This window comes from Amblyomma maculatum, chromosome 1 (assembly GCF_055883805.1).
Source record: "Amblyomma maculatum isolate TAMU_Amacu chromosome 1, ASM5588380v1, whole genome shotgun sequence".
NCBI lineage: Eukaryota > Metazoa > Arthropoda > Arachnida > Ixodida > Ixodidae > Amblyomma > Amblyomma maculatum.
Genome location: NC_139344.1, coordinates 179,643,659 through 179,656,025, shown reverse-complemented (window position 1 = coordinate 179,656,025; position 12,367 = coordinate 179,643,659). Strand labels below are relative to the sequence as shown.

General features: G+C 40.8%; 1 protein-coding gene across 4 annotated transcripts in view; it reads left to right on the top strand.

The window, feature by feature from the left end:
• LOC146205017 (RAB11-binding protein RELCH homolog) overlaps positions 1–12,367 on the top strand; it is a 149,995-nt gene that overhangs the window by 84,799 nt on the left and 52,829 nt on the right. For all 4 annotated transcript variants that reach the window (XM_084589684.1, XM_084589683.1, XM_084589681.1 and 1 more), the window contains one exon: positions 6,955–7,061. In XM_084589684.1, coding sequence (XP_084445810.1) covers positions 6,955–7,061 — 107 coding nt within the window. The remainder of the gene's footprint in view (positions 1–6,954; positions 7,062–12,367) is intronic.

Genomic DNA, 12,367 nt, shown 5'->3' with positions numbered 1-12,367 from the left:
TACATGTGCAGTAGGCTTCCCGCATGCATCGTGCACTTGGTGCAGCAGATTTCTTAACACTGCAGACATTTAGAGAACAGCATTTTTCTTCATTCTATAACTTATAAGGCATCGTCTTCTGCATGGCTACGAACTCGACTATGAACTTATCATATACACTAAGCATACCAGACTCTGGTGAATTGAAAGTACTGATTATGTTGGGGGAGCAAGCTAATTAAGATTACTTTTTAAAAACCAATTTACACCTTGGCTGACATTGCTGTGCCTACGCCCTGAAGGGGGGGGATGTGGGGCTAAAATCACATTTTTCACTGAAGAAAAAAAATGCATATTTTTAAATTTTTGTTGTTTTGGGTTGTGCATATATTAAGAAAACTTTTTACCAAGTTTGGTTGTCATCTGTGCAATAGTCAAATTAATTATATAATTAATTTTTTTTTGAGATGGGGTGCGCTCACCACCGTAAGCACCTATGCACCCCGACTTCAAGAAGCAGCCGCATAGCGGGCAAGAAGCTCAACGTGACGCTTATCCCAAAATTAGAATGCTTGTTTTTTGTGCTCTCTAGCCAAAAAGAACTTGTTATCGAGAGTACTACAGGCATCTAGAAGAAAAACAGAAAGAAAAGGCTAATTTGGTGTCGTGGCAACAGCAGATTATCTGGTATACTGAAATAGAAGATTGAATTGACTAAAAACGCAGCACGTAACCTTCAAATGCTGTTTTTGCACACTGGGAAGGGCTCGGCAAGCAGAAGGTAGAATGTGGAGCCTAGATGAAGAAGCATGCACGGCAAGCAACCAAGGAAAGCATTTCATGAGTGCAGACAAGGGCACTCGACAGCTGTAAAGCTGAAAAAACAAAGGTAACGCAAAGCAGTCGGCGCAGAGCAGTGTCATGTTAAATGTATGGCCCAATGTATGCAGCAGGCCAGTTTGATTTATTAATTTAGGCCCTGAATCTGAATAGCATGTTCAAAAATTTTTGAACTTATTTTTCTCAGTTTTCACTTTTTGTAAGAGCACAACTGTCAGGAAAACTGCAATTTCCAAATTCTTTTGCCAAAGGCTGGTTTCAAGGTGGTTTCCCGACTAAAATTTTATTGGGAACAAGATGAGGTATTTTTGGATTCCTAGTTCTTCTCTGAGAAAAAAAAGTATCAAATATATGACATGTAAGAAAAATATAAACTTCATTTTTAATGTGCTAAGATTTTTTCAAAAATGTGATAGAAAATCCACAATTGGCCCTACCCTGCACAATGCACAAATGGTTATTCCAGCTTCTTCATTTTTGAAATGATAGTTTTCCTAAGCTCACACACTTTTTTTTTTTTTTCAATTTTTTTACTGCAGTGGAATCTTGTTATAATAAACGCAACTTTTTGTGAAAATTCTTTTGTTATATTTAGTATTTGTCTTAAAAGTGCACTCACATACTTCTGCAAAAAAAGCTGTTAATAAATCAAAACAAAAAAAAAGGCACTCTAGAATGGGGACAACACTAAGTTGCGAGAATGCGCAGTTTTTGATTCAGAAGCTTGGTATTAAGCAGGAAATCTCGTTTTTGATTCCATGTTGTAGAACAAAAATGAGCACCCAAGAAGCGACGTTGCACCCTAGAAGTGATGCAAATGGCACGTTCTTGGCTATGTCAGTAGGCAGGCCCTGCACTGTTTAGAGCTTGCGCATCTCTTCTTTAGTTTGCTTTCATCATGGCTACTTGCGTCATCTACAGGAATTGGTTGATCGATGATTTCTATTTTGTTCAGTTCGGGTGCCACAGTGCCACAGTCGTGTTGTTGACAGCAAAGACAGGGATCTTGAAACGGAACATTCAAAAGTATCAGTTGATACCGTGACAAGGGTAACATGTTTCTGATCGTTCTGGTCATTCTGAGTGCATGTCTTCAATCTTTGTACTGCACTGAAGATTGTAGACACAGTGCTAGGTGCAACACCGTATTCTGCAGGAGTGTCAATTTTCTGCACCCAGTCCTGAAGGTCTTGATTTTCGTGTCAAGCTGAATTGCTTTGGGCCATTTTGCACAGCAGAGCCAATGGACTCGCGGAATGCAGCATGCATATTTGAATTAGTTGAAGTGGTGGCAAGCATAGCAAGGGCACATGGCATGGCGAGGCGATGGTTTGATCACGTACTTGTCACATGCTTGTCAGCCGTTGATGGTAGTTTTTCTTATGCAGCTCCTAGATGGCACAGCATGTGAATGTGCAAGCGATTTAAACACACTTTTTATGTGGGTAAATTGAGCGACCTAAGTATTGCTTTTCCAGAAGTTTTTTAAGACGAAACGAAAGTCTTACTTGGCTTTCGTTTCGTTTACCCATGAACCAACTAGCCCACAACAACCCCCTCGTGAACACCCATGAACACGCAAGTGAGCATTTGCCCTCTTATAGCTAGGTGCTTCTAAGTTTCTGCTGAATTTGTTTGGCTTCTTTATAAATTTTTAACAATGCAAAAAACTGCTTCATTATAACTGATGGAGTATGAAATTGTTTTTCTTGTTTCGTTACACTGATGTGCAGCACTTTCATAGAAATAAGGCATGGACCAACCAAATTTTGCTTTTACTTATCCAATAATTCGTTTTACCCTTGTCTTTCATAATGAGGTTTGACTGAACTAGTACTTATGTTTTCTTTATATTTTTCCCCTTGTTTGAGTGCCTGTCACAGACTTGTTTTTTTTTTTGGGGGGGGAAATATATTTATCTCTATAACATAATGCAATACACAAGGTATGCATTGGGAACTGCAGAAGCCAAAGATGCCGTTGCTTCGATTACCGAGTGCACTGGGCTGCCGTCATATCTTTGACATTCACTTGGGTAAAAGTAGACATTTCACTAAGTCTGCGCATTTGAAATGCAAGAACTGAGGAAGCACAAAGCGGCAGCATTGCAGAGGGTATTTGCGCATAGTGCATCTGGCTCTTCTGTGCATAGGCGAAGTGTAATGATGTATGTTGCTAACGCAGGTTTGGGGCATCACACTGCACGATTGATTTAGCCCAAGCAATTCGCTCTGGAATTTAGGCTCAAAAATTAAGGTTCACATATTTTTCAAGGCTGTGAATTTGCCATGAGCACTAATCACCAAACTGTGTTTTCATTGTGAAGCTGATTGGTAGATGTTAATTAATAGAAAGCTAATTATGATTTTTTTTAACTGACTTCTTCTATGATTGAGTATCTCTGAAAGCATTTTTTTTTCGATTTCAAACACCCTACTTCTTGTAATTCTTTTTTAAAGCGCTCACTAAAACACTTGGTATATCTATGGCTGATTCTTGTGACACTGCTTTCTTTTTTTGGTTGAATAAATTTAACTGTTCGCATGGTGTCTAAGAGGTACGGTTCTGTTGTCATCTTTGCAGCAGATTCATGAAATTGCAGTGGATGAATCTGCTGCAAGGCGGCCCAGTCCTGCTCGATCAACTAAGCATGAGCATGCTCTGGCATGTAGATCAGCTAAAGTTCTCTTGCACAACTAGTTTGGAATTTGGGCCTGGAATCTGTCTGCACATTTTTGCTCGATGATAACCAACAGTGATGACACAGTTCAGTCATATCTTGTGTTTGGCTTATGAGGTGTGCTGCATTTTCTAGGCTTATCATGCAGATGCTTGTTCGGTGATAAACTTGGTGATGAGTGTCTTGGAAGAGGACGTGTCATCAATGCAGGCGATATGGGGCATATGAAGAGACTGAAGAAAAAAATTCCTGTTTTAGTGTCTGCTTATGAAAAAAGATACTGTGGAAAAGACTGAGGTGGGAAATGTTTCTACGAATATCAAGGTTATTCAAACAGAGTTTCGATTTCATCAAGGAAACACTAGTCGAGTGAGAATAATTTGAAAGTATGAAGCAAACTAAATGATTTTGAACCAATTCTATAGCATCAATTCAAGTTGTGTGGGGTCCCATATGGAAGCTGCATATTCTAATTTAGGCCTTATTAGTGCTTGATATAAAAGTAATTTCAGAAGAGATGGATTACGAGAGAAGTTTCTGCGTATGAAGTTAAGGGTGTGGTTTACATTGAGTGACATATTCGATGGGCATGCACCAGGATAAGTTGTTAATGATGTGAACACCAAGATATTTATAAGATGAGACACTGTCTAATGAAACACTGTTAATCTTGCAATCGAACATTTTCAACGGATTAGACTGGCAGGAAGTGAGCATAACTTTACACTTAGACGGGTTAAGGACCATACACCATCAGTGCCACCAATTAAAGATTTTATCAAGATCGGACTGAAAAGGGGGACTGTCGTTAGTGTCATTTATTGCACTAAAAAAACGCAGTCATCAGCAAAAAGCTTAGGGTTAAAGTTAATTCCAAAGGTAAGATCATTAATATATATGTATTAGAAAAAGTAAAGGCCCAGGACTGAGCCTTCGGGGCTATCAGATTTGACAGCACATTGTGGTGGTAGAGAGTCATTAGTGGATACAAACTGATTGCGGTTAGTCAAGAAGCATTCAGTTCATTTGAGAAGATTTAAGGTCTATATTCAGGGGACATATTTTAATGAGGAGTAAGTGATGCGATACTTTATGAAAAGCTTTAGTGAAGTCAAGAAAGGTGCATTCGGTTAGTAAACCATTATCTAAAGATGATGCTAATATATTAGTTAAACACATGAATGAGTTGAGTGACGCAAGAAAAATTCTTTCGGAACCCGTTTTGACAAGAACTAATGAAAGAGTTGCTTTCCAGGAAAGAAACGAGGTTAGAATATATAATTTGCTCTAAAAGTTTGCAAAGAATATTTGTTAAAGAAATAGGCCTGTAGTTAAGAGGAGAATTCAGATTACCTTGTTTGAAGAGTGGAACCACCCTCGCTACTTTTCAGTCAGCCGGCATTGTGGTGTGTTTGACAGGCTCGATGAAAAGGTACGCTAAATAAATACTGGAATAAACAGAAGTGTTCTTCAAAAACTTCAAATTAATCTTGTCAACATCGCAACTGGAGGACAGCTTTAATTAAGCACTGGATTATGCCACTATACCTGTAAAATCAATGACAATGACAGTCTTGCTTGGCAGTTTGCGAGGCCATTAAAAAAATTGCTTAAGTTTAACATGGATAAACCTAATGTAATGTGCGAAGAGATAATTTGGTGTAGTTTATCTTTGTTAATGGTTCGCTGTCTTCTTGCCCGAAGTTCTTGCTGCTTGCTGCGCCTAATCGAGCCTCCGACAACTGCTGCAAAACCAGGCTGGCTGTCCTTTTCAAAGCAGATTGAATTCTCTCGTCTCATCATGCGAGCTTATGTGGCTAACAAGCATTTTTAATACGACAGCACTCATACGCTCACCACCACCAGCCCAAAAATCTTGTCTGATCTTCCTTGTGCCATTGCTCTGATTGGCTGAGCTGTTTTTGTGAGGGTTTCATTTCTTGGCATGCATTCGTTGCTTTGCTCTGAGAAGTGTTGGATTTGCGGTACGGCGTCGCTGAGCATCGAACCCCCTACGTTCCCATGAAGACAGCAGGAACGCTAGCAAGGAGAGTACATCTCGCGGAATCTTGCGAACAGATATCGTTCACGCGAGATTTTTACCAAGAGTCAAAAGAGGCTTTTGCCTTAAAAGCGGCAGTTACACCCAGTTAACCCAAGCAAGGCTAGAACAAGTCCGTGCCTCGCAATGAAGTCGGTTCAACAGAGGCAACCCCTGCCAATTTTTTTTCTGTGTTCTTAGATATGTTTATTGCAGCGTTCTAGTTTAATATTCAAGCCTTTACTTTACTGTCTTGAGGAAGCAAGCTCTCGAGAGTGAGATTTTCTTTTTATGTCTTAAGATAAGCAAAACATTTTCTATGTATTTGAAAGACCATTCATATGACTGCATTTTAGTATTTTTTTACTGCCAAATCATGCAGATATTTCTTATAATAAAATTTTGTTTCCAAGACTCTAGTCACTGGTTTAGTCCATGGTACTGAAAATCTCAATGCCAGAGAAGAAAAATTGGACATGCATAACCCATATTTTCAAAAGTAAGGAAAGAGGCATGCCACCTTTCGTATATGCTGAAAATTTCTTTTTTTCCATTTCCTATTTTTTGTGCATGCTTCCACAGCATTTTGTAAATAAATCCTCCCTTCCCCCCAAAATTATTTGGAACAGAGATTTTTTATGTTATGCATTGAGCTTAAATAAATAATATTCATATGTATGAAAGAGCATTAAGTAGCTACATTTTGATATATGTTGCAATAGGTTTGGTTCAAGTTTTCATATGTAAAAGATAGTTTGTTAAGACCCCTCAGCATGACCTGTTTTTTCATGGTCCCGAAAGAGGTAGCCACCTTTTTGAACACATGAAAGTAAAGCATCGATTCTGTCAGAAAGGTTGACTGACGATGTCTTAAGCCATGCTAATAACTAGCAAACGCAGTTTCTGTACTCCAGATACGACGGAACTGCACCCTCAGTTCTTCTTATCCAATCGCACGAGAATGCTCTGTCAGAAATAATTTCCAAATGACCAGTGCAACTCATGAACCTTATCCAAATTAAACAGGGACATTCACATTTTCTGCAGCAGAGCAGGAAAACTGCTCAAGGTCACCCAGTGGAATGTGCGATATAATGGGCCTAAAAAGAATGTTTCCCATCTCATGCTGCATATAACGGGCTGGACTAAGAACGGCACTCATTAGTTTGGGCATTTTTAAAAAAGAATGAGAATGCTATCATCCACTAGGAATCGCATTTCTGTGTATTGCAGGTCTTTATATGCATGCAGGCCATTTATGCAGGCTTTATGTAGGTCATCAAAAGCTATAAAAGTTTTGGAAACTCTGAGTATAAGTTATAGATATGCATTTCAGTACCTCTAAAAATGTAAGCAATGAAGCAGCAGCTTGTACCCACATTAAAACGAGATGTTTCTGCCTTTTATTTTATAGGAGTCTGATTGTCAGGAGCTGGTGACCTTCTTGAGGAACCTCTTGTTCGTGGTTTCACTCTGTGAATTGCCATTGTCAAGCATGGAAAGTGTGATTCTTGAGCTCAGGTATGCATTTTGCTTTTGATTCAACTCCTTTCAGTAACATTTTATGTATGTTTCAGTGGCTTTTGTTGTTAGTATCATGGTGTCCAGGCAGGCAGAGAGGGTGGGGACCACATACACCACACTTGCCATGCACATGCAAGTCCTGTATATGGAGTTTTACGTCACAAAGCAACTCAGGCTATGAGAGATGCCATCACGGAGCTAGTGCGCTATCAAACTGTCTTGTCACGTTGTCTGCACACTATCGCACTGTCTGGTCACACTTTCATTCACACAAATGCGAACAATAGCCCAGACACCACAAAAACGCTACGATAAAGAAAAGCCCTGAGAAAAAATGAACTTTCTGGGTGGGGTGAGATAGTGGAATTTTCTTCATCGTTCGTGTTTTTCGTCATGCTATGTGAATGAAAGAATGTAATACCAGCTTGCCCAGCAACTGTTCTTAAGCATGCTTGGTCACGCTGTCTTGTCACAGCGGCTGTACAAGTTGCTTGCAGCTAACACCAGGCCGTCAACAGTTGTGGTCCTCCCTGTACATGTATTTAGATTTGCCATTTGCGTAAGCCCAGTCTGGCATAGGCATCTGGAACGCATATTATAGTCAGCCATGAATTTCGAGCTTGTGGTGGGGCAGGTTTGCCTCAGTACATTTAGTTTCAGATCTCTATGTAATCCTTTCCATTCAACTTTCGTTGTATTAATTGCTTTTAAGGTTGACTAGTGTAGTTAGGTTGAAAGGTGATGAATTTAGCTGGCACCTGTGCTGCTGTATTCTTTAGAAAATAGACTTTTCAATGTTTGCAAATATGACATCAAGGGGCATGGCTTGCTGGGCATAACCATTGGTTTTTGTCTCCCTGTATGTCGCTGCACTTAATATGAACACATTATTTGTCCGCAAGCCAGTGCTTCTGCCTTTCTTTTTGTGGTTTAAGCACCTCCTCTACCAGCTGCACTGTCAGCAACAACATTTTGTCTACTACCGAGGCCAGTGTGTGATGACACGAGTAGAGAAAGGCATGTTGTTTTTGTTGTTTTAGAAACTCTAAAAACTTGAGTATGTTCTTTTTATCTTAATAATAGACTATATTACCTTTTGCACTGCTCTATGTTTCTTTTGTACGTGGTGAAAAATTACACTTCTCACTGCATTACAATTGAGAAGTGTAGATACCACCATGTAGTGAATAAGCTTCATCTTGCATCTTCACAAAGTAGGTGTTCCGTCATGTCGTACTAAACACGCCTCTTATTCTTTTGTTCCAAACACTTCTGTCAGTTGGAACCACCTTCCTAGGCACATTGCTGATATTACGGACCCAAATTCTTTTAAGACTGCCGTATGTAATCTATATTTATAGATGGTAGTCAATTGTTTTTGTTCGTTTTCGGTGACATTGTTGACTGTCGGAAATGTTTTTTCTTTGGTCTCAACTGCTTTTCCGCTTTTTTTTTTTATCACTTTTCGCCGTGTTATTGTTTCTCCTATGTTGTTTTATGCTGCACTGTACCCTGTACCAATGTATCTTTCCCACTCCCCTCTTTAATGCCTTCGGGCCCTGAGGGTAAATGAATGAATAAATAAATAAATAAATAAATAAATAAATAAAAGGTAACTTTCTTTCTTGTCAGTCGAGTGAGAAAAATTAGTGTTGGGCTTTTATCATCCTTTCGTCTTGGCTTGATACAAGACAGCACAGTGACAAACAACTGTTTCTTCTTTTGTTTTTCACTGTTCACATGGTGGTGGGCTATATGCAGGGTATTTCATGTACAGTAGTATTTCGCTGATACGAATCTCACGGGGTCGCGAAAAAATTTCTATCATCAAAACGAATGAAAATAAGTATGCAGAAGCATTGGAAAGGCAGTCGCCGCGCAGATTTGTTTACGTCCGAGAAAGTTTATTACGGTCGCACGGTCACAGCACGACAGGCGATCGCGCCATCGGTGACGCGTGGGCCGTTTGCCTCCGTGGACTCCTCGCGGCGCATACAGCACTACAAGAGATGGCGACGCGCCGGCCGCGCGGCACCGCAGACTGCTCGAGATGCGTACAGCGCGACTAGCAGTTGCGAAGTCTACGATGTGCGCGGCCCGTACGTGTCCGCCGCCGACTACTACTCATGGCCGCGTACCGCTGCAAATTTTTCGTGGCATGAAAAACGATTGCGATGCTGGCATTGTGCGGTTCGCCCGCCTCCGTGTACTACTCGCGGCGTGTACAGCATAGATGGTGACATGCTGGCTGCGCGGCACGGCAAACTGCTCGCGGATCGCGATTGCGAAGCCAGCGATGTGCGGTCCATGTGCGCCCACCGCGTACACCGCCGCTAGCTGCCGTGGTTGCGACTTCTGCGATTTGTGGGCCACGCACCACTGAAAGCATTTTTCGACGTGAGCCCGAAAGACAATCGCAATATCGGCGCGATGAGGACCACGCGTCACAGTAAGCTGCTCGTGATGCGTACGTACAGTGCAGCTAGCAATCGCGGAGTCAACGATGTGCAGGCACTGCGTAATGCTCAGGGTTGCGGTCGCATTTCGCACGTTCGTATCATCCGTAGTGGCATGGGAGAGTGTTCGGTATATACGAAATTTTGCGCATTGTATACAATGCACTGCGGCTGGGGAATTTCGCAAATTCGTATCAACCGGATTCGTATCACCGAGATTTTACTGTAACTTGAACCTAGGATTTAAAAAAAAAGGAAACACTGCAGCTGGCTGAAACCAGTGAATTCTAGTTTGTTGTCATGTAGTGCTCCTAGGAGTATTTTTATATTCCACTTAATTGGCTAATTGACTAAGACAAATTATGCAAAATCTTTCTTATTCTCTTTTTGTTCAACTACCCTTCATTAAGCTGTAGGGGGGGCTCAGATACAGCCGACTCAGTGTTTTTGTACTAACATACCGCCTACATTTAAAGAAAACCTGCGAAATATGAAAAAAATATCACATGACTATGGTCATACACTATTGTGTTGCAGCGCTGCCAAAGGCATTTTGAATCAATGAAATGTGCATGCTCGCCGTCTCAAAGTGAGCTGACACCTCTGTCAGCATTGTCTCAAAACGGCGTCAGCACATTCTGCTGGGGCACATAAAGCTCAAGCCACGATAAGAGATGGCCAGGCCACTGACAGCCACTTCTGACGGAATTTTTATTGAGCTATCACATCGACAAAATGAAAGGAAGAAAGGCACAGAAGTTGCCTAATTCAAGGCAGGCTTTTTTTTTTTTTTTTTTGTTTTGCTTTTTATGGTGCAGCCAATTGAAATGAGTGGCAGTTGCTCACTTCAGCGCAATCAGAGTACACATTTTGTTTGTCTAAACGCTGTTGGGGGTACTACAGTATTGTAATGCACAAGTGTAGCCACATGGCATTTTTTCATATTTCGACGGCTTTCCTCAGATGTTGAAAAAGCTTCCACATCACAGATACGTTGGCAGAAAAAACTCAGTAGGTTATTTCTGAACCCCCTCCACAACTTGATGAAAGCCAGTTGTCCCCAAACTGAATAACCAAGATTTTTCTGAATTATTTACTTTATTTTATTGACAATATTGTAAGCCTGATTTCCAGATTCTTACAGGAGTGGGTCGTACAATGTTATTCAGGCATTTGGTGGAGCGACATAAAGTGCGCAGTCACAATAACTGACAAAAAATATGGGCAATACATTCGGTGAGATCAGGCAATAATACGCTGCTACAAATGGCAAACAGCAAATAAGAGGTCACTATTTTAAGAAGGTTCACTGATAGAGCGACTCTGAAGTTTTTTAACAAACAGCTCAGATGTGCCCGCATTAATACATTCTCACAGCAGCCTATTCCACTCTTCAATGGTCAACAGAAAAAATGAATACTTGAATGTTGCAAAGTGGGATGGAAATGATCTGATACAGTCTCTTGATTAGTCCTCGTGAGTGATGATAAGGTGATTTTAGATACTATAGGATTTTATTTATGTTGGTGCGATTATGATATAGAAGGAAAAAAAATTTTAAAAGCAGAAACATGACGACTAGGGATAGGATGCCAGCTTGGATGCGCATGTTGAAATGAAGACCCATGTGCAGTATTTTTTCTAATTTATCAGCGAGATATGCCTGGTAGGGATTAAAAACGGGACTTGCATATTCCAAGATTGTTTGTGTGAGGGATTTGTACGCTGAGCTTGACATTGGATGGTGCCGACGAAAGTTTTCTCTGCTGAAACCCTAATTGTCTGTAAGCCTTTGTACACATGCTAGTAATATATACACCCCATTTTAACTTACTCGTAAATGCTACACCCAAATATTTGACCCTGTCTACCTTGGTGACGTTAACCCCATTGATATCGTACGAGACAGAAAGACAGAAAGACCCCTTTTCGAGTTATACTCATGTACTTGTGTTCGCTATATTTATCTCCATTCCCCTTTCGTCAGCCAGTGGGGGATGTTAGCTAGTGGTGTATTAAGTCTTACTTGATCATCATGACAACGTACAGTAGTACATATGACAAGATCATCTGTGAATAACTTTATGCCTACGCCAGGAGCTACGCAAGTGTAGATGCCATTGACGTATGGTAAGAGGACCCAGAACAGACTTCTGTGGTACCCCTGAAAATACTAAATGGTCAGAATCGACTTTGCCTATGCAAACATATTGGCTACGGTTAGTCAAGTGTGTTTTTTTCCAAGGTACCACAGTAGGACTAATACCAAGATTTATTAACTTATTATATAATTTGTAATGGAGCACCTGATCGAAACGCTTCGAAAGGTCAACGAAAATAGCATCGGCTTGCAGCTGAAGGTTGGTCGCGTTGCCAAAATCAAGAAGTTGAGGGATGGTTGAGAGGCTCTTGTGAAATCCGTGTTGGTTTAAGTGTAGTAAGTGATTGTCCTCCGGATAGCTGACGATAATCTTGTTAACTATATGATCTTATAATCTAACAGAAGAATTGGTGATGGCTTGCTCAGCTTGTCCGGTTGCACAAGCCTGGTTTTCAGTATGCTCACTTTCGCAGCGATTGGGGTGGATGCTGTCCACTGCCTCAAAATTATTGGAACATGTGATAGCAGCTAACTCCTTTTGAAGCGAACCGTACTAAAAGGCGACGACATGATTGCGGCTGACCGTGTGCTTTCTTTAATGATTGATAGGTTGAAGGATGTGTGATAAGTGACCCCCCCCCCCCCAAAAAAAAAAAAAAAGGAAGTATCAACTTTTTAAGCGAAAAGCTTCACTAGGCTAGTCAACACCGGGCCTGGAATGCGTGTGATCACTTTTAGCCACAGCT